At 43.2% G+C, this 27,669-nt stretch overlaps 1 protein-coding gene across 2 annotated transcripts; it reads right to left on the reverse strand.

Annotated features, from left to right (window-relative positions):
• Nucleotides 1–457: 457 nt before the first annotated feature.
• On the reverse strand, nucleotides 458–27,669 carry LOC135920975 (papilin-like). Of its 2 annotated transcripts, XM_065455261.1 has the most exons (8): nucleotides 27,551–27,669; nucleotides 24,017–24,220; nucleotides 18,716–18,910; nucleotides 17,597–17,773; nucleotides 14,869–15,324; nucleotides 5,963–6,166; nucleotides 3,934–4,122; nucleotides 458–1,401 (listed from the first exon to the last, which is right to left on the reverse strand). In XM_065455261.1, exons 1-8 carry the CDS (start codon nucleotides 27,603–27,605, stop codon nucleotides 848–850), a joined length of 2,034 nt encoding a protein of 677 aa, XP_065311333.1. In that variant the 5' UTR covers nucleotides 27,606–27,669; the 3' UTR covers nucleotides 458–847. The 2 variants fall into 2 exon arrangements, with proteins under 2 accessions (XP_065311333.1, XP_065311334.1); XM_065455262.1 differs by lacking the exon at nucleotides 14,869–15,324.

The following is a 27,669-nucleotide window of genomic DNA, read 5'->3' on the forward strand; positions in this document are numbered from 1 at the left end:
TTATTTCTTTCTCGTAGCCCCAGAAAAACGATTGCATTCCGAGAAGACTAGAATAGACAATAATACATTTGTCGAGAACACTGGTTAGCCATCACGTGTGCTGAAACCAAAAACTAAAGCTAAGTTTACTTCCATGTTGCCTCACAAAGCACAACGTACGCTGAAGTGTCGGAACACGTAGTTGCTAAATTTTGTGACTGCCCGCTTGCTATTTCTTTGCCGGCCACATTGAAGACACGCTGTATGCCACGAACAGGCGGAAAATATTAGGCAAAAAAATACGCCGTGCAATGTTTGCAATATACTTGGAAAGAAAACCACTCACTCATTACGATTGGCGAGAGAGCCAATGGAACGCTGCATACATGCGTTCACTCCAAGAGCAGACATGTAGATTATGGCGTGGGACATCAAAGCAGTACCGCAAACAGCGCGTCGTGTGTGGCATATGCAAAAATGGTGGATAAAAAAAATCTCAAAAATTTTAATTTGTAGTCTTTAAAGCAGTAGAGTAACTTTGAACGGTTATATTCTAGTTTTGAGTCGAGTTATAGGCTGGAAATAAAGCAGGTTTGGTTGGCTGATACGCCCTAACAGTGGGCAAAGCAGGTTCGCTGGAGAAAAACAAGCTGGGTGGGTTGGAGTGGCCCGCCTGGGCTGATGCATTTGTAGGGCGTCACTGCGCTGAAGAGCAGGACTGATCAGGTGGGTTGATAAGGTTGGTGATACAGGTCTGCCGGGTGAGGAGAAGCCTGGTTTTCTGGGTAGAATTGGGTGAGTTAGGCAGGGCAAGCATGCCAGGTGGGCCGACTTGGCTGACATTTCAGAGGCTTTGAGATATGCTGGACTAGATGCGTCGGCCAGGGAGGGCAGGCCCACCAGATGGGCCAGCTTGGTTGACATATGTAGTTTTCGACGGTAGGCCAGCTGGCACGGGTGACGTAAACATTGTAAAGTGGCCAGCTGGCCCGAATCGGCTGACAAGCCCTTGATTTTGTGGCAGGCCGGATTGTATCAGTGGACCAAGAGGGTTGGTTTTTCCAGGTAAGCCATTTGGGCCGACTGGGCTCACTTGTCCAGGTTTTTGGGGCAGGCCGGACTGGATGGGCAGAGTAGTAGGGGAAGGCCGTGCAGCTGGGCCGACTGGGCTGGTTGGTCCTTGAACTTGGGATGGGCCAGTTTGATTGGGTAGGCCAGGACGGGCAGGTTGGCCAGGTGAACCAACTGGACTCACTTGTCCGTCTTTTGGAGGTTCACTGGGTTTGCTGGGTGACACGGGTACCGCTGGCTGGCCAGGATTGACATTGTGCCCGAAGTGACCGGGGACACTGGGTTTTACACCAGATGGAAGCTCGTTTGGGTGTTGTTTGGACGTAGGGCTCGTAGCCGTAGCCTGCCCACCTGAAAGCAGATGCCAATGCGTATCATTTTCTGAGAAGTCATAAAAATTTACGACATGGAATGTGGGACTGACTCAAACAAATATACACTCTCAACTTCCCCACTAACACGACAGGACTGCCACCGAATGGCCACGTCACTTGGGATTTTACGACGGGTAGCTTTGCAACTATCGCGAAAACTTATTTTGGTCTTGCTACAGGAAGACCTTGTGTTATGACTATGGGACTGTGTGCCACCACATTCTGTGGCTTTCAGCGCTTCCACCATTTAGTATTCAAGACACATACAAGCATGTGAGAATGCACAAAGTTGTTACAGTTGACAAAACAAATGAAAAAAATGAGGTTTCCAGAGTGCCCTATACTGTACAATCAATTTTCTATAGCGATGAATCATTAGGAAGGAAGCTTCGGACTTTCGTATGTGAACAGTACAGTTTGCAGTACGTATCTCCCACATAGTTAATGTGACGCAGTTATAATAAGAGAAAGAAGAGAAATTCAGTGTAAATCATGTAGATGCCTGGGTGACGAAAATGTGCGTTTTGCTTCTACTACCGAGCACTAACTGAATTGGAGGTATTCAAAATTTTCACTAAAAGAAGCATGCGCATATGTTGTTCTCGAAAGCAAAGTGGCGAAAATTTCTTTTCAAAATCAGAAAACTTATTCATGATTGCTTCATCGAATATGATTCATTAGGTGTCAAATGAGCACATATTTCTTTTCCTACCATACATGAAGTGCTGTTTCTTCTGGACGTTTCGCTTACCGCCAATAAACTTGCTATTCACCATTTTTGAGCTCAATAGCACTTGAAGTTTTAACATTGATCATTTGATCACATGGAAAGTAATATATCTGGGGCGATGTTACTAGTGAGAAAGAGCTATGTTGCACCTACACCTTCACATTGCCTTTTGTTAATTTCTGTGGCACAGTGAACATGTCATATGGTAAGATTTTGCCTGCGATGTTTCAAATGGTTCAATTATTTCTTGTAATGCCATAACACTATTCAAATTTCAACGCTTTTATTTGAAGAGGACGTTTACGTAAGGTTAAGACACGTTGCGAATGCAACGCTATCAAATACGTGGTGTTGTTCACATTAAGACCAATATTACCTTTCTGGACCTCTATGTGGTGGTCGCGTGAAGCAAAATATCCAGCCGCGAAGTTCGCTTTACACTAATGTAATTACCGTCACAGAAAAGTAAAAATGGGCAAAATCATCCTAATAGCAGTCAACCTGTAACATATTTAGCGGTAAATTCTTGTGCATTGTATGTTGTATTGGCAGCAGTTAGCACTGGAATTTTATTTACAAGACTCACGAACATTTTTCAATTACTTATACAGAAAGTACATATCTACTGCTACATTTCCCCATGCACTTCTCATACGTGGAGAAGCTGTTGGCACTTTTCACACATCCCTTAAGAAACTGCATACATGTGTTGTTCCTAAAGTTAGAGAACCACGTCTTCCCTTGTGCAACACAAGTATCAGATACTGGGTCCTGGCTGCACGCTATTTTCTGCAGGTTTGTTGCTGTACCAGAAAAGAAACTTGTGGTGAGAATTACAAGGAGAAAAAGAAGTACTGAATAAAAACTGTCCATTTGAAAAGATAAAGTTGGTAGTGTAACCTAATGGTGGCACTTTAGGTGCTTTAATAGCTGCGCCAATTGTGCATTGATACACTCCTATGCCAAACAGAAAAAAAACTGCTTCCTTGGACCAATTGCATTATTCCACCATCACACCGTCAATTTGCTCCCTCACAGTTGTTGAACGACTGGAATGCTCTTGCTCATAATGTTGCTTCTCGTTAGTGAAATCCGGTCGGTACGGGCAATAGGGTCGATGGACGCGGGCACATAATCATGGGAATGCTGCACTGTCCGATCGTAAGCAGTCCCCATAGTTTGCCGGTGATTGATAAATCCGGGGTCAAATGGCGTTGGAGAGCTCATGCTGTCCTTGATACGTTCTAACGAATAGTTGCGAAAATTCGTCTCCTGGCTTAGGCTAGTTTCATTTTCCGCAGTAGACAACTGGCAGACTAAGGAGAATACACAGAGATGCTGTTACAACCCTACAATATTCTAATGCTACAGAACTCGGTGTCTTCAAAGCAACTCTTTTTCTTAAGTGTACCTCTTGCCTTGCTAAACGTGCCATTCAGAAAACGAAAAATATCGCTTAAGCAAGCGCTACCACTGCAAGTCTTTCACGTGCACGTGAATATTGCGGTCACTAATCATCAATAGTATATCGTTTGGAATACCCAAAAGATGCGCTCACCATTGTGACACAAATGCTTGCTTTGTGAATTCGTAAATTTCGCATTTCGCAACGCAAACAAGTTTGCCAGATTTACACGATGTATAGCAGGCACATTGAGGCAATTGAAATTTGTTTCTACAACTAGTTCAATCCATATTCTTGAAAAAAAAGTTTTCTTCAAAAGTATTACTATACCTATATTTTCTGGGCTGCTAGAAATAAGTAAGAGTGATACTTACGTAAGCAGGCAGCCTGGCACATCTTTTCTGTCCGAAACTTGTTGCCAACATTCTCACATGTGGAAGCGGTGTAGAAGAACATTGTACAGATGTTGGTGTTTGGGTCAAATAACCAAGCACGTTCTATTCGGCCGCAGGAAACTCTGACCGGCGGTTTAAAGCACATGTAGGGCATCGTCTTAGTCGGTGCTGGAAAAGTAAAAGCCGCATTATTCACCAACCTACCTCATAGTCCACAATTGTTTATTGCAAGCAATCACAATGAGAAACACGTTGAGTAAAACTTCTGACCACGTTTCTGCTAGCACACAATCATAGTGATTCGAGCGACGAAACACATACTTAGGATGGCAGCCCATTGTGATTCCTTCAATTTATACAATGTACCCCTTTTGTGGGGAAAAAGCGGTAATAAAGTGTTACAAAGGCAACCGGCAGTCTTTATGAAGTAGATGTGGCACTTAACTTACTACGTACCTGCCACATTAGAATAATGTGTCGGTGTTTCGATTTCCTGAGCATTACGTTTGCCGCCTGTGCTGTCGATAGTTATTCATAGCATATACCGCAACATGAAATCTACCATAGGCATTGAGCGAATGAGTACACGAACCTCTCTGCACCTTTAAGTTGTCACGTTGTAATTACGGTGAAGGACTACGTGTTGTCGAAAATGTGAGTTATGAATTAACCATTTCCGGGCGAACTTCCGCCCATTTATTTATTTATTTCATAATACCGCTAAAGGCCCCCGAAGGGGTATTACACAGGGGGAACCGATACATGAAAAAATGCGAGCTTTGCGCGTTACGACAAAAAAAACTAAAGTACACAAAAGTTATGCAATATTTTTACAAGAAAAACGCAGAAGTTATACAAAAGTACAATGTCTAGCAAAATACACAAGTAAAACAATATACAAAATACATTAGTCAAGTGAAACTGAGATAGAATATACAAAACTGTCTGAGAAAACAAATTAAGAGAATTAAATATCAATACAAAAAACAGTTAGGCATGGCGATAACTGCAAGAAAATCTCTGTGAAAACTTATGTGCGACTTCGACACGTCGGCTATTTATACTTGACTCATCGAACATTCAAACATCACCACTGGGGCTCGCAGATAATTTAGTACATGACACTATTTGCGTCGCACGTGAAATATGATTACAATAGGTACTGTGACAACGCAGACAACATGTAGAGAGAAAGGCCACGAGAATTGAGAACCATCTGATAAATGTATGTTCGTCTTGTATCTAGCACTAACGTTTAACATTTGTTACCAGTGAAAAGTGCTCAGTGGAAAAAGGCAAAAAAAGTACGCGTGTCACCATTGCGCTACGATGTGTTTTTTTAGCAACGCTCTGTGCAAGCAGAAGATATATATGAATTCTAGAAGTTCTCAAATGCGCCTTTTTTCTCACTGAACGTTTCGTGCCCAGTAAAGTAAGCGGTCTTTTGTGATTGGGGACCGAAATACCTTGCATGAATAAAAAGTGTGCAATTTATATTCACGCTGTTTACAATCGCACATTTTTGTACGTATGTTCCAGAAACTGTTTCATCATACACGCGTTACCATATGACTGACTCAGAAATCGAGTGAAACATCACGGTCAGAGTTGTTCCTGTCTTTACACTCGTCATACCCCATAAGACGAACGCATTGCCCCAGTCCATATGTTGATTATATCACAGTGATACACCAGTCCTCACTTGAGATGTGCCACCGAACGTTTCTTTCAAACCATTGCTCCATTAAACAATTAAGATAATGTTTTCAACTTTCTTTGACCATGGACGACTTTTGTTGAAGACGACCTTTTTTTTCCGTAATAACCATATTTTGAGCAATGCGGTTATTCTGGTCCTGATATTGCAGGTAAGCAGCTCCGATTTCTGCCATGTCTTACTACTTTTCAAAAAGCCAGCAGAAACTTAAAATATGGGATGCACATCCACGTAAAGGAGAAAATTTTATAAACCAGACAAACTCAAGATATGGTCACAGTATGTACTCACATTGGCATGTATCCTTGCACTTTTTTTCGGAGAGAAACTTGTTGCTCCCTCCATTGCAAAAGTCGACACTTAACTGTTTACAACGCTTTTCTGTAGAGTCGTAGTACCAAGTCTGTGCTAATTGTCGGCAGCTGCCTAGAAACGGCGATTTTTTGCAGAACAGTGGCTGCTTCTTTTCAAACTTGAAGGATTTTTGAAGCGAAGCTGAAAGAAACGCAAAGTTACATCAATGCACATGTGTTATTGTGAAAATTGGACGGGTTGCCAATATTATGAATACTTGAAGAGGGAACCAACGCCCCAGGGAGAGTTAAAGCGAGCGTCTTTGAAAAACAGACTCAGTGGCGAATAACACAATAAGACAAGTGCCATAATTAGGTCACGCACTACGCGGTAAAAGAAGCAAGAAATATGCAAGAAGCTTCCGCAATTCCCTCGTCTCACAACCACTGATGCATTACAACAGTAGCAGGCTCAAGCAGCGCACAGAGCCGTTTTTCTACTGAGAGCGTCATTCGTATGCACACGGTGAAATCTTCGATCACTACCGCATTGCCCTGTAGTGTCATCGAAATTCCACACAAGAACGCCAACAATCTCAGCCTATCGCTTGTGTGCAAAACACCTTACAAACTACGTATCAACTAATATGTGGCACTGCAGTGATCGGTGGCCCTTTGACGTAGGAATAGCTTATTCCAAAAATTCCTACAGGAAACCTTTCCGCAGCAATTGTTGAACTACCTATATATTTACAGACACTACTGGAATTTTGTGTAATCTTAGGGCTAGTGGCTTCAAATCTCTCACAGTATTTATTATGCTATATTTTTTGTAATGTTATAAACAATTCCAGCATTTCGAACACAGGAACATATTACGTTTATGTGCGTGGATATTTTTTACAAGTTGCTGCATATATACGGAGCAACATTGCGTTGGATATGGCCACTTGAGAAAATCCCAAAGCTGTTTCGAGCCCGAAGAACGGAGCTTAGGCAAATTTATGTTCGCGCGTTGGCTGAACATCACATTTGCATCTACCATAGACGCTAAATGCACAGTCTCTACTGATTTTTGTACAATACGCATGAGCGCACGACTATGAATTGCAGCCACAGTGTCGGTGGGGTCCAGGCCATTTCATTTTTATTCGCAATGCCATGAGGGCAAAATTGTGAGTGATAAAGTACTAGAAAAAAGCAGTGCAGGAATTCTCAAATATTTTCAACAGTGCATAAGCATTCCTTGGCTCGGCTGCTACTTCGCTTTTGTTTACTTATTTTGCTAGCTTATGCATGTCTACCCACTGCTGCCACTCCTCTACTATTACAACAATATAACGATTACATGGGTCAACTTGACCAATTAAGTATTAATTTTTGAGGCATAAAGGGTGACGGGATGGACAGATTTCCCTGGTATACTCGCCAAAGGATGCTTTCTCATTAAAACATAATACAAGGAAGAAGACGACTAGACAATGAAAGCGACGTCACAATAGAAATTGTGAATAGACGAAGAGATGCAGCTAAACCTACTTTCAAGCCTCTATCTCCTACCTCAGTAAATCTTAGAGGTCGGGATGTAATGTGCTGGCATGACTAAAACATCTTAACCTTGCAGCAATATGTGCCAAACCAATATACGCCAGGCTGTGCATGCCATTTCTTGTTCGGCTGTTTGAGGACGCCTTGCTAACAAATCACTCGGCCCCATAACTGATGTAGGTAAAACTGAAAATGGTTTCATGCTGCTAGGTCTTAGGAACCAGATAATAATCGCACAGTGAACCTTCCGTAGGTCAAATGCATGTTGCTATTTTTCGTCTCATTACCGTAAATTTTACTTCGCATGAGTACAATCGAACTGTCGCTCAAATATGGCTACAATGAGAGTGTCTTAGGAAATAGTGCGGACTGATGCATTGTAGGTAGTCTTTAAGCTGGTGAATTTAGAAAACTAGGCTCGCAAGTTATAAATACGTATCTGTCAAAAAAAGGGCTTATGAGTTTCAATAAAATTCAGATAGTGATATTTACAATTTTCATTTTCAACACGTCTATTAAAAGCATTCGCTATTTTTGTTCGCTGCTGCGCAACCATTTCCCACTGGTGGCAAATATATTGAGAAGTTATAGCGCAACGCTATTGCAAAACACCACAGTCAATAAATGCGGCGACTCGCCGTGGTTGCTCTGTGGCTATGGTGTTGGGCTGCTGAGCACGAAGTCGCGGGAACGAAGCCCGGCCACCGCGGCCGCATTTCGATGGGGGCGAAATCCGAAAAGACCCGTGTACATAGATTTAGCTACACGTTAAGAACCCCAGGTGGTGGAAATTTCCGCAGACCTCCACTACAGCGTACCTCATAATCAGAAAGTGGTTTTGGCACTTAGACCCCTAAAATTTTAATAAATATGGCGCGTGTATATTATTAATTTAGTATTTTAGAAAAAAATCTAAGACAGCTGAAAGGTTAGAAAAATACTTTCACTTCAAGAAGTTTTGATGATCCAACATTAGGTGATTATAGGAAACATACTGCAGCTTTCAAATGGGGAATACGCCTGCGCAGCTATCATTTTCAAAGTGAGCTTTTCCTGGTCTGCTACCGCGGAATGTGGTTTATAATCGCCGGTGGTTCCGCCAGTAAAAGCTGTCACTAACAAAAATATTACGTGCCTTATGACAGGTTTTGAACACAGCAGTCTGAAGCCGCCCTCATTAACGTGCCGATGATTAGGTGCGGTAACGATATATTATATAGTGAATATATTATAAAAAATGTATGTATGTCGACCTCATAAGAAAGGTGAAAACAACACACTTGTATGGCAGTTTCTGGTGTATTTGAGTGTGAGCTAGTTCTTTTTGCAATGTTCAGCATAAAAATCGGGAAGTTGTTTTTATTCATGAGCACGTTGATGCGAGCATGAAATAAAGGGTTGCAGTTTAACGCAGGTACATTTATATATACATATGTACCCGAACCTCTTGTTGATTCTAATATAAGGAATACTTGCGCAAAATGCCGATGGGTTGCAGTCTAAGACTGTTTTCCATCAACATTGTCAAAACAGTGTAAATGACTGCCAACTGGCTAGACGCGTTCCATTTAATGATCTCATTATATGGAAGAAGCGGAAGTGCATTGCATGAGCAGAGCACACTGACTCTATAGTATACATTAGGGAGTGTGACTTTCTGGGTGGCTAGCCTGCAATGTCAGAGTTTAACAAACGTAGCGCTCTCTTTGGAATAGGAAAGTTGGGGACAGCTATAAACTGGTTTTGAAGAAATATACAGAAAAGTCTTCCATAAGAAATCAACCTCAAGCAAATAATATTTTAATATGTATACAGCACTAGCGTTCTGAGGAATTGCATGCAATAGAATAAGACGTCAAATGCATACAACAGAAGGATTAAGAGGCGCCATTAGGCGAAAAAGTTTTTCACACACATCTTGAGAGTGTGAAAAGAAGAGTACAGAGAGCATCAGCTATTCTTTGTTTATTTGTTTGAGAACCCGCGAAACAGCGTACTCGGCAATCAAAACTCGCCGAATGCAGACGTTCGAAAATAAATACGAAGTTTCAAACCGATAATAAAAATTCTTCCAAAAACATAGTTAAGCATTAGTTACATTTACAAACTAGGGGTTATTTGAGAGATGTCCGCGAGAACGTTTGCAAAGTTTAAATAAAAGTGTTTATCTGAAGTGCAGAAAGTGCCTATGCACTTTACGAAATACGTAATCATTTAAAAGAGACAAGCAAGGCTGCGGTACTACATTGGACACAGTTTACGGAGACTAGCAGAACAAGGAATCCACGTAGGGGTCTCATTGCAAGGTGACTGCAAGCAAGTGATCCCCAGAGTGGAGTTGCCCCGAAGAAAAAAGAAATGCACCTCTTTGTTCAGCAGGTAGACATACATAATTCCGGCACAATTTTATTTTCCGCCTATGACCTTGCAGCCTTACCTAAGTTTCAAGGGCGAGTCCTCTGTTTAGAAAGAAAGCATACAAAATACGGAAGGCTGTCAGGGCGATGCCGCCAAGAGAAGAATTGAAGCTTTGTGCAGGCCTCTACCCATGCGCGCTAAATTGCATGGTGGTTTGTCTTGAGAAATTTCTTGAAAATTTGTGCAGGAAGCTGCTCTGCAAGAAGTTATCGTTTGTTCTGCTGATGAGAGGAACGTGTTTGAAGGGGTCACGCACATAAAGAAATAAGCAACAATACAAAAAGCAAGTGTATATTTACAGTAACCTTGTTTTCTTAGAAAACAACAACGTAATACATCTCTGTTTTATTACAAGAGCAGCACTATCAGCCTTCTGAAACATGGCAGCCTTCTCTATACAGAGAAGGTCTCATCGGGGCACGATTTAGTGCGTTTGCGTGTCTAATATATTCGGGGTTTTTCGCCACTGAATTAACTCAGTATAAACGTGCCCGCAGGCGATTGTTGCTCATGCGAAAAAGTTCCTTTTCGCCGAAAATATTGCTCTAAATATGAGCCCCAACATGCGAAACACGGTTGCACCTACGGTCTCGAAATAAAAACGTGGAGAGGGTTTCTCTCCATTTGAAAAATGCATATACCAGCGTTCTTTACGCTGTCTACTTTCTTCGTGGACGGATAATACAGTAGCCAGTAGAGTAGCCCGAAAGTCCTTAGCCATTAGTAGCATTCTTTGCCATGGTGCACGCTGCCCTAGCTTCGTAACTGTTGCTTTTTTGATGTCGTTTTCATTTTATCTATGAAGCAGCGATAGCTGCTCTGTGTGCCAGTGCGTGATCGCTCCCCGAAGAAAGCAGACGACGCAAAGCTCGGGGTATGTGGATTGCTCAAATGACGACACCCCTTACACTTTCTCCACGAGAGCTTCGTCTACCTGTCATCCACCTATCTGTCAAACGGGAACCCGGCACCCATTAATTCGGTTTACTCTACAGCAGTAACGCCCACGCGGTGAGAAAAGGTTACGTTACACAGGCTTTCATCAAGCCTAAAAAGTGGTTTAACAGTCACAATACAGACAACCTCTCAATGTGAATAACTTCTTTCATGAAACATACTGCGACGTTCTTCCATTTGCAAACGTCAATAATAGGTCGCTATCAGACGAGTTTCTTATAGGCCCTTGGCCTAATTCAAGTAGCACAGCCCTGATAACATGCGCCGCTATAGCCTTTCTCCAAGCGACTGCGATGGACGCACGGCTTTAGAGATCGCACAACTCTGTCAAATTGTACATACGCATTTCATACGATCGTCATCATTCATCAGCCTTTCTCCTTCCCCTACTTTTTCCCAGGGTAGAGCAGCAGGTGAGAGCAAGTTATAGGTCAGACCATCCTCTCTGTCTTTCTGTAAGCCTCTCTCTCTCTTGAGCCTAATTGTATTCTAGAGCAAACAGCAAGAAACACTCCTCCTCGGGGTCTTCTGAATCTCGCAAAAATAGAAATGTATTGTAACCTTACATCTCTCTACAAAATGCTTCTCACAGGTCACACTAAGGATGGTATGAAAATAGACGTTTCTTTTTCTTCTGCTCTTCCCTGGCGCATGCCTACTTGATCGCCTTCCAGTCAACAAAATACACCATCTCATGGAAAAATAAAGCGGCCCATCTAAGCAAACTGTTTGCACCTACATACTTTCTCTTGTAAATCTCAGGTTTTCGCGGTATACCTTTTGTGTGGACAAGATTACTCTTGCGTGTATTGTATCTAAAGCGCATCCGCGTATTGGACAATGTGTATATAGTAGCTCATTGTACCATAACATTATCACCAGCCACCAGCCTTTCCCTGTATTTCCCATTTCCCCTTACCCCACTGAGGAGCAGCAGGATAGAGACACGCTCTCCAGGCCGACCTCTCCTCCTTTTTCTTTAACAAAATCTACTCCCACTCCTCCTTCCCGCGTTTTATACAGTGAATATTAGTATTTCCACCAACAGACTACTTTAGTACGCTTTCCACCACTTCCACATTTCCGTTCGCGTCCTATACGAATAAATTAACTGCTCAATCTCGTTCAACCACCACCGTCGCGGCAAATCGCCCGTTGAGCGCTAAGCCCAGTGGCTTTGAAACTCGGCTTCAGAGACTGCAATTAGCGCCTCCATGGCGTGCAGCCTCCCACATTATCTACCAGCCCACTTAATATAACCAACCTAGTTATTTCCTAAAGACTCTCCGATATTGTTGTTCCTTTCTTTCTGAAATTCGGTTTGTTTGCGCTTCTTTTACACTCCAGCATCTCATTTTATTACCTGTTAAAAATTTGTTGAAATGCACTGTCGAAGTTAAAATGGTGTTATGAGGCAAATTTCACGATAACATCACCAAATAGGAAATGAGTTCTAATTTGCCGTGTACACAGGGAAAAAGTAACAACAGTCTACATACTCTTGTTTATTTGCGTAGTCCGCCGCGTGCACATAGACCACGTCCTTTGCACTACGGAATCTTTTGTTGAGAGCTCTCGCTCTAACGATTATTCTATCTCGGTGAAACTTGGGGTCCATGCTTCTGTGGATTGGGGGTATTGAGAGATGTTCCCTTATTTTCCTTAGGATGTCTCTCTGCAGTCCGTGCTATGCTTTGTAGGTTATTCGGATGTCGTGTACGATGTGTCTCCCCGTGAAACTCTGTGTGAGTCTTTCATACTGCCCCAATCTCTGGGCTTCGAGAAATTTGTCTAGTGTGTTGTGCACGAGAAGCGACAGCAACTTCTCGTTTGACGTATTTGCCGGAGGTCCCAAGGCTTGATTATACGCCATTTAAACAATACATTCTACCTTGGCTTTCTCCCCAGCCTTGAGCATGAGACGAGGGACCGCATATACAGTACAACTGATCACGAATATTTCTATTAATTGGACGAAACTGTGCTCTTTCATGCCATAGTTCCTGCTATATTAGTGTAATACCATTGTGCAGTAGTCTAATGGTTTCTCCATTATAGCCCATTTTCGGATATGGGCAGTGCTAGTATTCTCAGGCGCTCCACTATCGATGAAGATCATCGAGATTTACGAATACGGCAAGAAAGGCATCAGGATGAAAGATATGTAGGGTAATACAATGGCTTGCCATTTGGCGCGTGAGCTGGCTGATCCAAGATCAGAAAAACACCGTAGCAGATGTTCGGAACAGGATTAGGAAAGTGTTTCTGACTGAAAAGTCCCGAAAAATTGCGCAGATCGTAACAGTATCTGTATATATTCACCAAGCGAGACCCGTAAAAACTGCTTACTTTGCATAAACGCTTAGTTTCAACTTGAAAGGTTGGTTTTTGAGATTATCAGGAAGTGTACTGGTAAGTGAAGGAAGGAAGTGGAAGAGATAAGCAGGAAGTGTACTGGTGCGAAAAACAAGAGATTGAGATTATTAGAGTCATTATAGGCAATGACAACTGTGCACTATATAAAGGTTTTGTTCACGACAGAATTATCATGGAAGGATAGCTGAAAGGCTACACTGCAATGCATTTATATAATAACTGTTAAGCTCGAGCAGACAAGGGGACTATTCGTTGCTGCCCCGTTTTAAAGAAGACGTGAAATGAAATCATTTCTCGTCTTCAATCACCAGCTGGGGTTATTGCATTTCTAGCCACCACTCACTCAATCTTTTAGGGGACGGGAAAGAGCCTGGGACGACCTTGTATATTTCTAGCTTAAGTATTTGCAGAATGCTACGTAAACTGTTTCATGGCCGGGGAGATATTCATTGGACCTTGCGCTTTCCCTGACTACGCTTATAATTACATAGGCGTCCGTTACTATTCTTCCCGGCATATACATTAAATTTGTTACTTCTAACATTCAAAGCTCCATACCTGGCAAAATAACTACGATTACTTTTTCTGATGGAGTGTGTAAAAACGGGAGTAATATATGGAGATGAGACAATACAGGATTATCTGCGCATGCCATGATCAATTGTTTACATCAAGAAAATTTTCTGAACCTAGGCAGTGCACCGATGAACATTGACTGAGCTTTCAAACATAGGATATTGCTACTTCAGTAGGATTAGGATGTCTTGTAATTGATTATTTTTGTAATGTAATGTTTTATCTAACTTCATGTAATGAAAAGATACAAATTATACGAGTTAGGAGTTAAAATAACAGCAATATAAAGGTTTGCTGGTCGGGTCGACCGGAATAATTTATCCTGAGCCCTTGTGCTGCTACATTATACAGAAAAGTAATCTATATTCACGAATCAGTGACTTTAGTGCTTTGAAATATGAAGTGCAGCTTTCTATCGAAAGCAACATTACAGAAATCTGTGTTAAGTGAGCTAACGGCCGGTTTGGCTGAAATACCTGGGTTTGCCTTGTATACTAGATTGTAGAGTAAAGCCAGCTGAGATAGGCTGGCCATTATCATCAGAGAGTCCGGCTGTCGCGGTTGCACTGGGACCGAGATGGAGCTTAGATTTGGCGGGATGAGCCGGCTGGAGGCTTAGTGTTGGTTGAGCGGCTGAGCCAGAAATATTAGGCAAGGCTGGGCTTCCAGGTGAAACGAAGCGAGGCGGGCTCGACTGGCCATTTTGGTAATGTGTAGTGGCTAAGAGGCTAGCGCCGGCCGCAGCCTGGCCGCACCGGTGCAGCCTGGCCGCACCGGTAAGGCAGGCCGACCGTACTGAACGGGTCTGGTGGTAGAGCCGGGCAATAGTGGTACAGCACGATGGCCTTGCTGCCCTACGCCAAGCCCAGAAGATGGCTCTGATAAGGAGGGTGCAGTGGGTGGGCAGATACGGCTTGTTTGACCGGGCTTGCTACTCAAGCCTGGCTGATAAGGCATACCTTGTCCTCTGCTTTGGGAGGATGTGCCTTGTTGGCCGGGTAAGCCGGCGCCGGGTCTTGCTAGACTGACCTGATTGCGCTGGTGGATTGGGCGGCAAGGTAGAGCTGGCGTGACCGGGAGCTCCTGCTGAGCTAGCTTGACCAGGCAGACCTGATCTGGTGCTTTGAGCAGGTTGGCCGGAAAGAGCAGGCTGGTTGGGTAAGCCTATGTCGGTTCTGCTAGATGGACCAGATTGCGCTGGCATAATGGGCGGGAAGGTAGAGCTGGCGGAACCGGGGGCTCCTGCTGGGCTAGGTTGACCAGGCACACCGGATCCGGCGCTTTGGATGGGTAGGCTGGAGTGACCAGGTTGGTTGGATAAGCCTAAGCCGAGTGTACTTGGTTGGCCAGGTTGTACAGGTATGCTGGGCTGGGCTGGTGGTCTGGGTGGGCCAACTTGGCTAGGCACACCGGGTATACCTATGAGCGGAAGCTCGTTTTGGAGGTTTGGTCCGCAAGTTGGGCAGGCCGCCGCTACTTGGTTATCTACAGAAAACATTTAAAAAATTTTATAATTTATCCTAGAAATACGTGAAAATATAGGCTAGGCTGAGTACATCAGTGACTCAAATGGTTTTGCCTACTTGAGCTCGCGCACATGGGGGTAGCTCGAACGACTGACAATCTCAGTGACTTGGTAATATGGTTCAAAATTCATTCCTTCATTGATCCATTAATTTTATTTGTTCTACACAACATGACGTACACATTGTCAAATGGACCAAGAATAAAAGCCGTTGTATTACGGCTTGAAAAAATCTTGGTCTCCTTGGCATTGGCGGCAATGAAGCAACAGAGGCCTAATAATAATAATTATGAGGTTTTACGTGCCAAAACTACTTTCTGATTATGTGGCACGCCGTAGTGGAGGATTCCGGAAATTTCGACCACCTGGGGTTCTTTAACGTGCACCTAAATCTAAGCACACGGGTGTTTTCGCATTTCGCCCCCATCAAAATGTGGCCGCCGTGGCCGGGATTCGATCCCGCGACCTCGTGCTCAGCAGCCCAACACCATAGCCACTGAGCAAGCAACAGAGGTCTGAACGATGAAAAGAGAACAGTAATAATTACTTAACGTGTTCACGACTACTACGGCGCAAAGTTATCAGAACCGAAATAAGACATTCAATACACAGACATTTCGAGTGAAGAAGTGGCAGGATGTCCCAACAGGTTGTTTTGTTTGTGGAATATATATGTGCTGTGTACTAGGAACATGCGCATGTGAGTAATGAAAGAACGCCCATAGCCTACGGAAGTTTTAGGCTAGAACATTTATTTCTGCTTTGATGTGTACATTTAGCAATCGAAGAAGCTTATTCCTTGGCGTGTGAAATTCGTAATTAGTGCGACATTTTGAAACTTTCCAGCGTCACTTTTTATAGTGTTATAGGCTACTCTGTCTGATAATTCTAGCATCAAAATGCCCCAAAAAAGCGTATGATTTTCCCTAATGCTGAGCTTATATTTGCGCTGAAACTTATATTGGTACACAATACTTACTGGAATCACCTTTAGGTCTTTGAAGATTTGTTCGGTGGAATGAAATGTTGACAGATTACTAGTGATTCGCAAAACTAAATGTGAATATTTTATGTACCTTGAATGTCATGCATAGTAAATAGCTAGTTTTGCAGACATGGAAAATACATAACGATTTTGTTTAAGTATACCTGTTGTGGAACATTATTTCTTCGAGATATGATTTACGTGTTCATCCAATTGCATCGCCTTGAAAAGTATACACCTAATACATTAATACTTTCTAGCACCTCGATCTTTTATGATCTGAAGAAAAGTTCGAGACCGATATGCAGCATCTTACCCTTAGGAGCAAAAATTACTGCTTTTGTCTTTTTCGTTATAATATGAAGTTGGTTATTATTTGTACAAGCGCCTAGTTTTTTCGAAACTATGTTTCCTTTACCTAACGCTTCAGTGCTGGAGCAAGATGAAACGAATATACTTGTTTCGTCTGCATATATCATAAAGTTGAGGTCGGATGATATGTAGATTATGTCATTAATGTATACATAAAGATTAAAGGACCAAGAATGCTTGCTTTTGTTTACGCCTGAGACTGCTTCTGGCTAGAAATTACCATGCCATACACCATACTATCATATATGAAGTGGTGTTTGTTCTAGATGTTTCGCTTACCGTGAATAAACTTGCTATTGACCCTTTTCCAACTGTATAGTATTTGATGTATCCTTATTTATAATTTTATCACATGGAAAGCAAAATATCCCGGGCGATGTTTCTAGTGTTAAACATCTATGTTACACCGACGCCCTCACATTGCGTTTTATCAATTTCTGTAACACAGTCAACGTGTCATGTGCTAATATTTTGCCTGAGATGTTTCAAATGGTTCAATTAGTTCTTTTATTGCCATAACACTATTCATATTTGAAAGCTTTCATTTGAAGATGATGCTTACGTAAGATTAAGACACATTGCGAATGCTAAGCTATCAAATGCTTGTCATTCAGATTACGACCAATATTATATTTCAGGAAATCTCTGTGGCGGTTGCGTAAAACAATATATCGAGACGCGGTGTTCGCTTTGCAGTCGTGTAAAAACCCTCACAGAAAAGTAAAATGACAAAATCATCCTAAAAGCATACAACCTTTAACATATTTAGTGTTAAATTCCAGTGCATTGTATGCCGTATTGGCAGTAGTCAGAGCTGGAATTCTATTTACGAGGCTCAGGAAAATCATTAAATTATACAGAAAGTACAGACTTACAGCTGCATGTCCCCATGCACTTCTCATACGTAGAGAAGCTGTTGGCAGCTTTTCCGCAGCCCTTGGGAAACTGCATACACGTGTTATTCCTATAGTTAAAGAACCACTTCTTCCTTTGCGCAAAACAAATATCAGGTACAGGATCCTGGCTGCACGTTATCTGCGGCTTTTTTGTTGCTGTACAAAAGAAGAAGAAAATTATGAGATATCCAAGGAAAAAACAAAACACTGCATAAAAGCTAGCAATTCGAAAATTAAAAGTGGGTAGTCTAACCTAATGACGGCACTTTATGCGGTTTAGTATTTACGTGAAGGGTGCAGTGTTATAACCCTGTGCTCAAGCAAGAAACAAACTGCTCCCTTGAAGGAATTGCATTATTTCACCATGATTCCATCGATTTGCTCCCTCATGGTTGTTCAACAACTGGAATGCTGGTGCTTGTACTGTTGCTTCCCGTTAGTGAAATCGGGTCGGTAGGGGCAACAGGGTAGAAGGACGCGGGCGCATAATCATGGAAATTCTGCACTGTCTCATCGTAAACAGTCGCCAGAGTTTACCGGTGACTGATAAATAAGGGATCAAATAGCGTTAGAGAGCTTATGCTCTCTTTGATTTGTTCTAACGAACAGTTGCGAAAATTAGTCTCCTGGCGTAGGTTAGTTTAACTTTCCGCAGTCGACCTTACATTTGCAACCTTACAACCCTACAATATTGTTGGGTGGTAGGGCTTCTACAACCCTACAATATTGTAACGCTACACCACTCGGTGCTTTCAATGCAAACAATATCCGTAAGTGTAGCTCTTGCCTTTGCAGAAAACAAAAAAAGATATGACCTAAGCATACGCAAGCACTGCATGTCTTTCACTCACATATAAATATCTGGATAACTAATCTTCAATTATATAACGCACCGAATACTCAAATGCGCTAACCATAGTGAAACGAATGCTTTCTTTGTGAATTCATAAATTTTTCATTGCGCAAACAAACAAGCAAACAATAAACGCATCATTACAACTAGCTTCCTCTATATTCATGAAAATAAAAAAAACAACTCCTTTAAGATCATTACTATATCTTTTTCAGCTGATAGAAGTCAGTAAGAGTGACACTTACGTAAGCACACAGCCTGGCACATCATCTCTGTCCAAAATTTGTTGCTTACACTCCCACAAGCGGATGCGATGTAGGTGAACATTTTACAGGTGCTGCTGTCCGGGTCAAAGAACCAAGCATGTTCTACCTGGCCACAGGAAACTGTGACCGGCGATTTAAGGCACATGGTGTTAGAGGGCGTGGCCTTAGAGGGTGCTGTAAAAGTAAAAGCTGCATTATTCACACAGCTTAGGTTATAGTCCACAATTGCACATTGCAAGCAATCACAATGACAAACATGTTGACTAAAGCTTCTGATCTTGTTTCTTTAGTGCACAATCCTACTGATTCGAGCAGCGAAACACATACCTTAGGGTGATAGCCCATTGTGATTCCTTCAACTTATTTATTGTACTCCTTTTGTAAGGAAAAAAAACGAAATAAAGTTTCACAAAGATAATCAGCAGTCTTCATTAAGTACATGTGCACTTAACTTACTACGTATCTGGCACATGGGAACGTTGCGTCGGTGTTTAGATTGCCTCAGCATCACGTTTGTCACCTGTGCTGTCGATAGTTACTCATAGCACATACCCCGTTATTTAAATCTGCAGTAGGCATTCAGCGAATAAGTGCACGAACATCCCTGCACGTTTAAGTTGTCACGTTGTAGTTACGATAAAGAACTACGCGATGTAGAAAATGTGAGTTTTGAGTTTACTATATTGCGGCAACCTTTTACCCATCAAAACAAGTAACAGTCGAGCTCGACGATAGCCACAAGCAAAGTCGAAAATCTTCGTGGAATGTGAGCTGCTGCTTCGACACGTCGGCTATTTATAGTTGACTCATCCAACGCGCCAAGCATCGTCGCTGGGGCTCGTACATAGCTTAGTATGTACGACACTGTTTGCATCGCGCGTCCAATTTGATTACAATGGGTACTGTGGCAGTACAGAGATTAGATAAAGCAAACGGCTAGGAGAATCGAGAACGACCTGATAAATGCTGGCGTTTCTTGCGCCCAGCACTAACGTTCAACATTTGTTACCGGTGAATAGTGGTCACCGGAAAAAGGCAAAAACGTACGCACGTCAATATTGGGTTACGTTGTGTTCTTTAACTACGTTCTCTGTAACGCGATGATATAGATAACTTCTCGAAGTTCTCAAAGGTTTTTTTCTTGTCATTGAATGATTTTCCCAGTGTTCTTTGCGTGCTTTTGCGATTGGGGCCACAAATATTTTGCATGATCACAAACCTTGTAGGAATTATATTCATGTTGTTTACAGTCACACATTTCTGTCCACTCACTCCAGAGACTGTTTGCCAAACCTGTATTACCTTATGACGGACTCAGTAATCCAACTTAACGTGAAGGTTACAGCTGTTACTGTGTATACACTCGGCATTCCCAATAGGAGGAACGCATTGTTCCTGTGTTTACATTGGTTATATCACACTGATATATCTGTGCTCACTGGGATGTGCCACGGAAACGAAAGCGTTTTTTTTTTTCAAACCGTTGCTCCATTGAACAAAAAAATAATGTTTTTCAACTTTCCTTGGCTTTCAACGACTTTTGGTGCAGACGCGCATTTTTACGTTGTTACCGCATCTTGGTAAATGTGGTTACTCTGGTATTGTTATTGCAGGTGTGATGACTGAAAGAAAATGACGCCGACAACAACGAAGCACGCACGGATTCTTTTGGCATTGGGCCGTGCATGCGCGTGATCTCACCAAATCAGCCATGGTATGGTATGGTAAAACTTTAATGAAGTTCTGCAGATCGTGAGTCTTCCCGAAGCGGGCCGCTCCCACGTGGGAACCGGAAGGCCGAGCCTCTCGACCGCATCGTGGGCTTGCTGGACAGCCCAGAGCTGGTCCGCCAGAACAGGGCTGCGGATAACCGCCTCCCATCTGGCCGAGCTGTTAGCGATGATAGAGCGTGACCGGGCACACCGCCAGAGCATGTGGTCTAACGTGGCTATTTCTCCCCAATCGCGGCAGGTAGCATTGGTGTAAATATCTGTATAGATTTTATGTAAGACTGACGGATTGGGATAGGTATTCGTTTGTAGTAGACGGAGCGTTAATGCTTGAGTTTTACTGAGGCGTGGATGAGGAACAAAGTAGATTCTACGGCTGAGATAGTAGTGTTTACTAATCTCGTTGTAGGTGGAGGGCGTGTCCCTGTTCTCTGGGGGAGTCGGCTTCCGATTGGTCGCGGGTAGCGCGGTGGGCAAGTTCACGCGCAGCCCCGTTAGCCGACTCGTTGAGGTTGGGAGGAGCACCCTTTATCTGACACTGATGTGTGGGAAACCAATAAATGAAGTGATGCGTGATTGCTTTGCCCCCAAGAAGTCTGAGGGCCTGTTTGGAAACGGTGCCTTCTTCAAATGCTCTGACTGCAGATATTGAATCACTATAGATGACATCCCGTGAGCTATCCAGCAGGGCTAGTGTCATTTGTTCAACTAGCCTTTTGTTCAACTATTTCGGAGCCCCTCGTCCGAACAGAGGCAGCATTTGTGATTCCTTGCCGACCATCGACAGTAACGATGGTGAACGCCCGATGACTGTTACAAAAAGCGGCATCCAGAAAGCTGACCTGTCGCTGATCACTGTGTATTTGCCTAAGGAGTTTGGTGGCCCTTGCCTTCCTTCTACTGCGATTATGATTGGGGTGCATGTTCCTAGGTATTGGCGCGACCGCAATGTTCTCACGAATCGACGGAGGAACGTCAGAGAACTCCTCCGCTACTCTATCTGGGTGATATCCGAGTTCCTGCAAGATGGATCTCCCTGCCTTCGTTGTTGTGAGGCGAGTTAGCTGTGCGCACTCCTGGGCCTCTGCAATCTCTTTAAGAGTGTTATCAAGGCCAAGCTGCATTAAGCGCTCTATACAAGTCTATATGGGTAACCCAAGAACCCGCTTGGTAATCTTGCTAAGCTGTGCATTCAATTTATCCCACTCTGCCCGTTTCCATCGATGCATGGCTGCCACGTATCTAAAGTGGCACAGAACGAAGGCATGCATTAGTCGAATGAAGTTATCCTCCTTGAGTCCATGATGCCGATTTGATACCCTCCGAACTAAACGAACAGCACTTTCAGTTTTAGCAATTAGCTTTCGTGTAGTCTTGCCATTTGTATCCTCTGACTCAATGATCATGCCACCCGCCGTGGTTGGTCAGTGGCTGTGGTGTTGGGCTGCTGAGCACGAGGTCGCGGGATCGAATCCCGGCCACGGCGGTCGCATTTCGATGGGGGCGAAATGCGAAAACACCCGTGTGCTTAGATTTAGGTGCACGTTAAAGAACCCCAGGTGGTCAAAATTTCTGGAGTCCTCAACTACGGCGTGCCTCATAATCAGAAAGTGGTTTTGGCACGTAAAACCCCAAAAATTATTATTATTATTCAATGATCATGCCCAAGACCTTGATTGAATCGACTCTGGGTATACGGCAATCGTTTCTTGTATATAGGCTAATGTCTCTATCTTCTAACGATGTCCACCCCTTGGGCCCTGGACCGCGTTTCTTAGGACTATACAGCAAAACTTCCGACTTCAAGGAGGAGCATCTGAAACCGGTGGGTTCCAGAAAGGTTTCGATAGTGCCTAGGGCCTCCTGTAAGGCTCCCTCAACGTGACCGTCATTGCCTCCAGTGCACCATATAGTTATATCGTCAGCATACATAGTGTGTTTGATGCGTTCAATCTCGAGAAGCTTTCTGCTTAGGTCGACCATGGCTATATTGAATAAACAGGGGGAAATGACTGACCCCTGTGGGGTGCCCCTCTCGCCAAGTTCCAGCAGTTGTGATTCGAGATCGGCCACCCGAAGGGTAGCCTTCTCATCTGAGAGGAACGATCTAACCTAGTTGTAAAATCTCTCACCCAGATTGAGCCGAGATATCAAGGCTAGGATATGCGAATATAGAACGCTGTCGAACGCCTTCTCAAGATCATGTCCCACAACAGCCCGAGTTTCGCTAGAGTCGTTGTCTATGATTTGATGCTTAATCAGTTTCACGGTATCCTGGGTCAATAGGCCTAGTCTGAATCCTATCATACTATGGAGGTAAATGTCGTTATACTCCCGGAACCGGGAGTCGATTCATGACCGCGTGCTCCGCTACCTTACCCACACAGGATGTAAGCGAGATGGGCCTCAAGTTGTCAACGCTAGGTGTTTTGTCAGGTTTGGGGATGAGTACTGCGAGAGCAGTCTTCCAAGGTAATGGGACGGTTCCATTTCTCCAAATTTCATTTATGTCCTCTGTGAGGTATTCGATTGATTTGTCATCCAGATTTCGCAACACCTTGTTGGAGATGCCATCCGGCCTTGGTGCGGATTTGCCACTGAGTCCGTCTAGAACCCAACGAATCAGCGATGGCTCTATGTTATTCCGAAGGTGCGTCGTGCCACGATTGGGCCATCTATGGTGAGCGCGTGCCAACATGCTTCGTCAACGGGAGATGATCAACAGGCTCCAGGGAACGTGGCCGCCCGTGGAGGTGCCGCCCGACCGTTGAACTTTGCTGAGGCGTTCGCCAGCACAAGTACTGCAGCTCGGAACACGGCCTGGCCTGCTGATTTGTAACCCCTTGCCGCGAGCATTGCGGATCGCTGGCAAGGCGCTTCCTTGGTCGGTTGTTCAGCGGATCACCATTCGTGGCCTGGCATATGCGCCGAGCACTGCCGCTCGCGGGCAAGTCATCCGCTGGGCAGGCTGACTATACCTGCCACGTGCACTGCAGCTCGGATGCAGGCAGACTGCTGAGCGGTCGTCCCTCGTTTGTGGAGAGCCATCTTCTTCCCCCTATCCAACAACATCCAAGCGTCTTCTACGTCATCACGTCATTGCCCCTCACTGCGGCACACCCTCGCTCCGGCAACCTCTCGTCTCCTGTACCGTGAGCTGTTTCGAACCGTTTGTTTCTCGTACACACGGCAGCCTTTGCGTTTCTAGCCTAGTCATACCATGTCACGTGCCTTAACGTATGTTGTGATTGTAGTTTGATTTTTATAGTTTCCGTATGTATGGTATTTTTGGTTTTCAGAAATATAGCTTGTGTTTTCATCATGTGTTCGAATACTTTCCTTACGCCCTTTCCTCATCGCGCGGCACGACAACCAAGTGTGACAAAAGTCCCGTAACTTCTTTACAGCAGGTAAGCATCTGTGATTTCGGCCATGCTTTAATACTTTTCAAAAAGCCAGCACAGACTTAAAATATGGGACGCACAGCAACGTCAATACGAAAATTGTATGAACCAGGCCATGTTAAAATATTGCTAGAGTACGCACTCACATTCGCATGTCTCTTTGCACTTCTTTTCAGAGACAAACCTGTTGCTTCCTCCAATGCAAACGCCGGCACTTGATGGTGTACAGCGTTTTTCTGTAGAGTTGTAGTACCAAGTCTGCGTCAATGGTCGGCAGCTGCCTAGAAACGGCGGCTTTGTGCAGAATGGTGGCTGCTTCTTTTCAAGCTTTGGAGATTTTTTAAACCAAGCTGAAATAAACGTAAAGTTGAATAAATGCCCGTGTATTAGTCTGAAAACTTGAAAGAATTGTCAATATTATGCATTATGCAAAAGAGATAAAGAAAGCATCCTCAAAATACAGACTCAGTGGCCAATAACAATATAAGAAATGTGCCTAAAGAACGTCAAGTACCACTGGAAAAAAGAACCAACGAAATATTTACCAACCTTCCGCAATTGCCTCTTCTCGCAACTGATACATTACAACAGTAGCTGGCTCAAGCATCGCACAGCCCCTTATTTACACCGACAGCGTCATTCGTATGCATACAGTGACATCTTCGACCACTGCCGTATTGCCCCACAGTCCCAGGGAAATTCTGTGCAATAATATCAACACTCTCAGCCTCTCGGTTGCCTGCGAAACACCTTACAAACTACGTATCGCATAACATGTGGCATTGTAGGGATCAGTGGCATAGAAAATGCTTAATACACAAATTCCTACAGGAAAATTTCACACGACGATCGTTCAACAACCTGGAGGATTACGGGCAGTAGACGAATTTTGTAATCTTAGGGCTTACGGCTTCAAACGTTTGACAGTATTAATTATGCTTTATTTGACTAAAGTTATAAACAAGCGCATCATTTCAAACACAGGTAAATAATGCGCTTATGTCCGTGGGTAATTTTTACGAATTTCTGCAGATATATGGAGCAACATTTCGTTGAAAATGGTCGCTTGAAAAAGTCTTAAAGCCGTTGGGAGCGCCCCAAAGGACGGAGTTTAGGCAAATTCATGTTCACACGTTGGCTGAACATCACACTTGCATCTACCATGGACGCTAAATGTACAGTCCCCTCTAGTGATCTTTGCACCAAACCTAACGGTTGTGCGACTATGAATTGCAGCCGCAGTGTCTGTGGGGCCCGGCAGTTTTGTTTTCATTTGTAATGCAGCGAGGACGAAGTTGAAAGTGAAAAAGAACCCGGAAAAACTGCTACAGGAATTCGCAAAATTGTTCAATAGTGCATAAGCATTCTTTGGCTCGGCTGCTACTTTGTCTTTGTTTACCTATTTTGCTAGCTTATGCATGTCGACTCATTGCTGCGTAATATCTACAATTATATTAAGATAACGATTACATGTGTTAACTTGACCAATTAAGTATTTCTTTTACAGATATAAGGCGTGATGGGACGCACAGGTTTTCCTGGGGTACTCGCCAAAGAATCATTACGCAATAAAACATAATACAACAAAGAGCACGATTAGATATTGACACCAACGTCAAAATGGAAATGGTGAACGAATGGTGAGAAGCGGCCAAACCCACTTTACAGGCTTTGCCTTCTGTGGCAGTAAATGTTACAGGTCGTGATTTGAAGCGTTGGCATGTAGCACATCTAAATCTCGTATTAATGTCTGCAGGACTAATATACGCCAGGCTTTTTCGGCGGGTTAAGGACGCCTGGCTAACATATCACTTGGCCCCATAACTGATGTATGCAAAGCTGAAAAATGTTTCACACTGGCAGGCCTTAGAAAGCAGATGTTAATGACAGTGAATCTTCCGCAGGTCATAGGTAAGTTGCTATTTTTTGAACTCATTACCGTAAATTTTACTTCTTATGAGCACAACCGAACCATCTCGATAATATGGTAAAGATTATAGTGTCTTAGGAAATGGTGTGGAATGATGCATTGCAGGTACTTCCTGAGGTAGTGGGAGTAGAATGGTAAACTCGCAAGTATCCACGCAGTTTTCAACGCTGTTAAAAACTGCTTATAAAAACAGTTTCAGTAAAGTTCAGAGACGCAATCTTTACAAATTCCTTCTATAGCACGTTTAGCCAAAGCATTCTCTATTTTTTTAGCTCCTGTATGACCAATTCCATCTGGTGGCAAATATAAGGAGAACAGCTAGCGATACACTACTACAAGATATTGCAGTCGATAAAAACGGCGTATCTATATAAATAAACTGAGTATTTTAGAATAAACTTAGAACAGGTGAAAGGCTATAAAAACAATTTCACTTCGATAAACTTTCCATGATCCGACAATTGACGGCAAACATAACCCTGCTGTAGCTTGCAAATGGGGATTACGCCTTCACAGCTTCCATTTCGAAAGCGAGTTTCCTTGCCTGCCACCACGGAGCACGGTTTGTCATCGTCAGCGTCCGCGCGGGAAAAGCTGTCACTAAATAATAAAAAAAATATTACGCATGCGATGATAGGTTTTGAACGCTGAAGACCGAAGCCACCCTCATTAACACACAGATGATAACGTATGGTAATGATATATTATGGAATGACCATATTATAAAGAAAATCTGTTTATGATGACCTCATAAGAAAGATCGAAACAAGAGACACATACGACAGTTTCTACTTTGATGAGTGTGAGCTAGTTCTCCTTAGAATCTTTAGCATAAAAATGGGTAAGTTGTTTTTAGTCATGAACGCGTTGGCTCGAACATGAAGTAATTGAGTTTCAGTTTAACATAGGCGGTTTAAATGCACAGAAGTACCCGCACCAATAGTTGAATTCCATTATACGGAATACTTGCGCAAAATGCCGATGGGTTGCAGTTTAAAATTGTTTTCGGGCAACATTTTCAATGCAGTCTAATGGGCTGCTAACTGGCTAGACGCGTTCCATTTAATGACCTCATTATATGCAGAAAGTGAAGGTGCATGGTATGCGCAGATTGCACTGATTATATGGTATAAATTAAGGAGGATGGCTTCCTGGGTGGCTAGCTTGCAATTTCAGAGTTTAATAAACGTAGCGCTCTCTGCGTATTTAGAAAGTTCGAGAAAGACAGCTGTAAACTGGGTTTTGAAGAAATTTTCAGAAAAGCCTTCCATAGGAAATCAACCCAAACAAATTATTTGTAAAAAAGTGTAAGCCGCACTAACATTCTGACAAAGTAGGTGCATTGCAATGCGAACTCAAATGCGCGCAATTCAATAACTCAGAGGCGCTGTTAGGCGAAAAAACTTTTTGCTGACGTCATCACAGTGTCGAATGAAGAATACAGAGAGCACCACCTATTTGTTCTTTATTTCTTCGTGAATACACAAAATAGCGCACTGGGTAATCAAAACTCGTCGAATAGAGACGTTCGAAAACAATCAAAAACGAGGTTTCAGACAGGTAATTAAAATCTTCCAAAAACATAGTTATGCGTTAAGATATATTTTCAAAGTAGGAGTTACGCGAGACATGTGCCCGAGAACATTTGCGAAATTTATATGCAAGTATGTATACTTGGGGTTCAGAAAGTTCCTATGAAACTACAAAATACATAATCATTTAAAAAAGAAAAGCAAGGTTGCTTTCCTACCTTGGACAGAGTTCACGGAGATTAGCAGCACAAGGAATCCACGTAGGGGCCTCATTGCAAGGAGAATGCAAACAAGTGATCGAGAGAGCTGAGTTGTCCCGAAGAAAAAGAAGTGCAGC

The sequence above is a fragment of the Dermacentor albipictus genome, chromosome 7 (assembly GCF_038994185.2).
Source record: "Dermacentor albipictus isolate Rhodes 1998 colony chromosome 7, USDA_Dalb.pri_finalv2, whole genome shotgun sequence".
Taxonomy (NCBI): domain Eukaryota; kingdom Metazoa; phylum Arthropoda; class Arachnida; order Ixodida; family Ixodidae; genus Dermacentor; species Dermacentor albipictus.

Excerpts from the sequence above, each read along its gene's own strand:
- LOC135920975 (XM_065455261.1), bottom strand. The coding sequence starts at position 27,605 with ATGAGGCCCCTACGTGGATTCCTTGTGCTGCTAATCTCCGTGAACTCT. Across the intron at positions 24,221-27,550 it reads CTCCGTGAACTCTGTCCAAG|CTTGGTTTAAAAAATCTCCA; the intron begins GTAGGAAAGCAA and ends CGTTTATTTCAG. Across the intron at positions 6,167-14,868 it reads CAATCCACCAGCGCAATCAG|CTTCGCTTCAAAAATCCTTC; the intron begins GTCAGTCTAGCA and ends CGTTTCTTTCAG.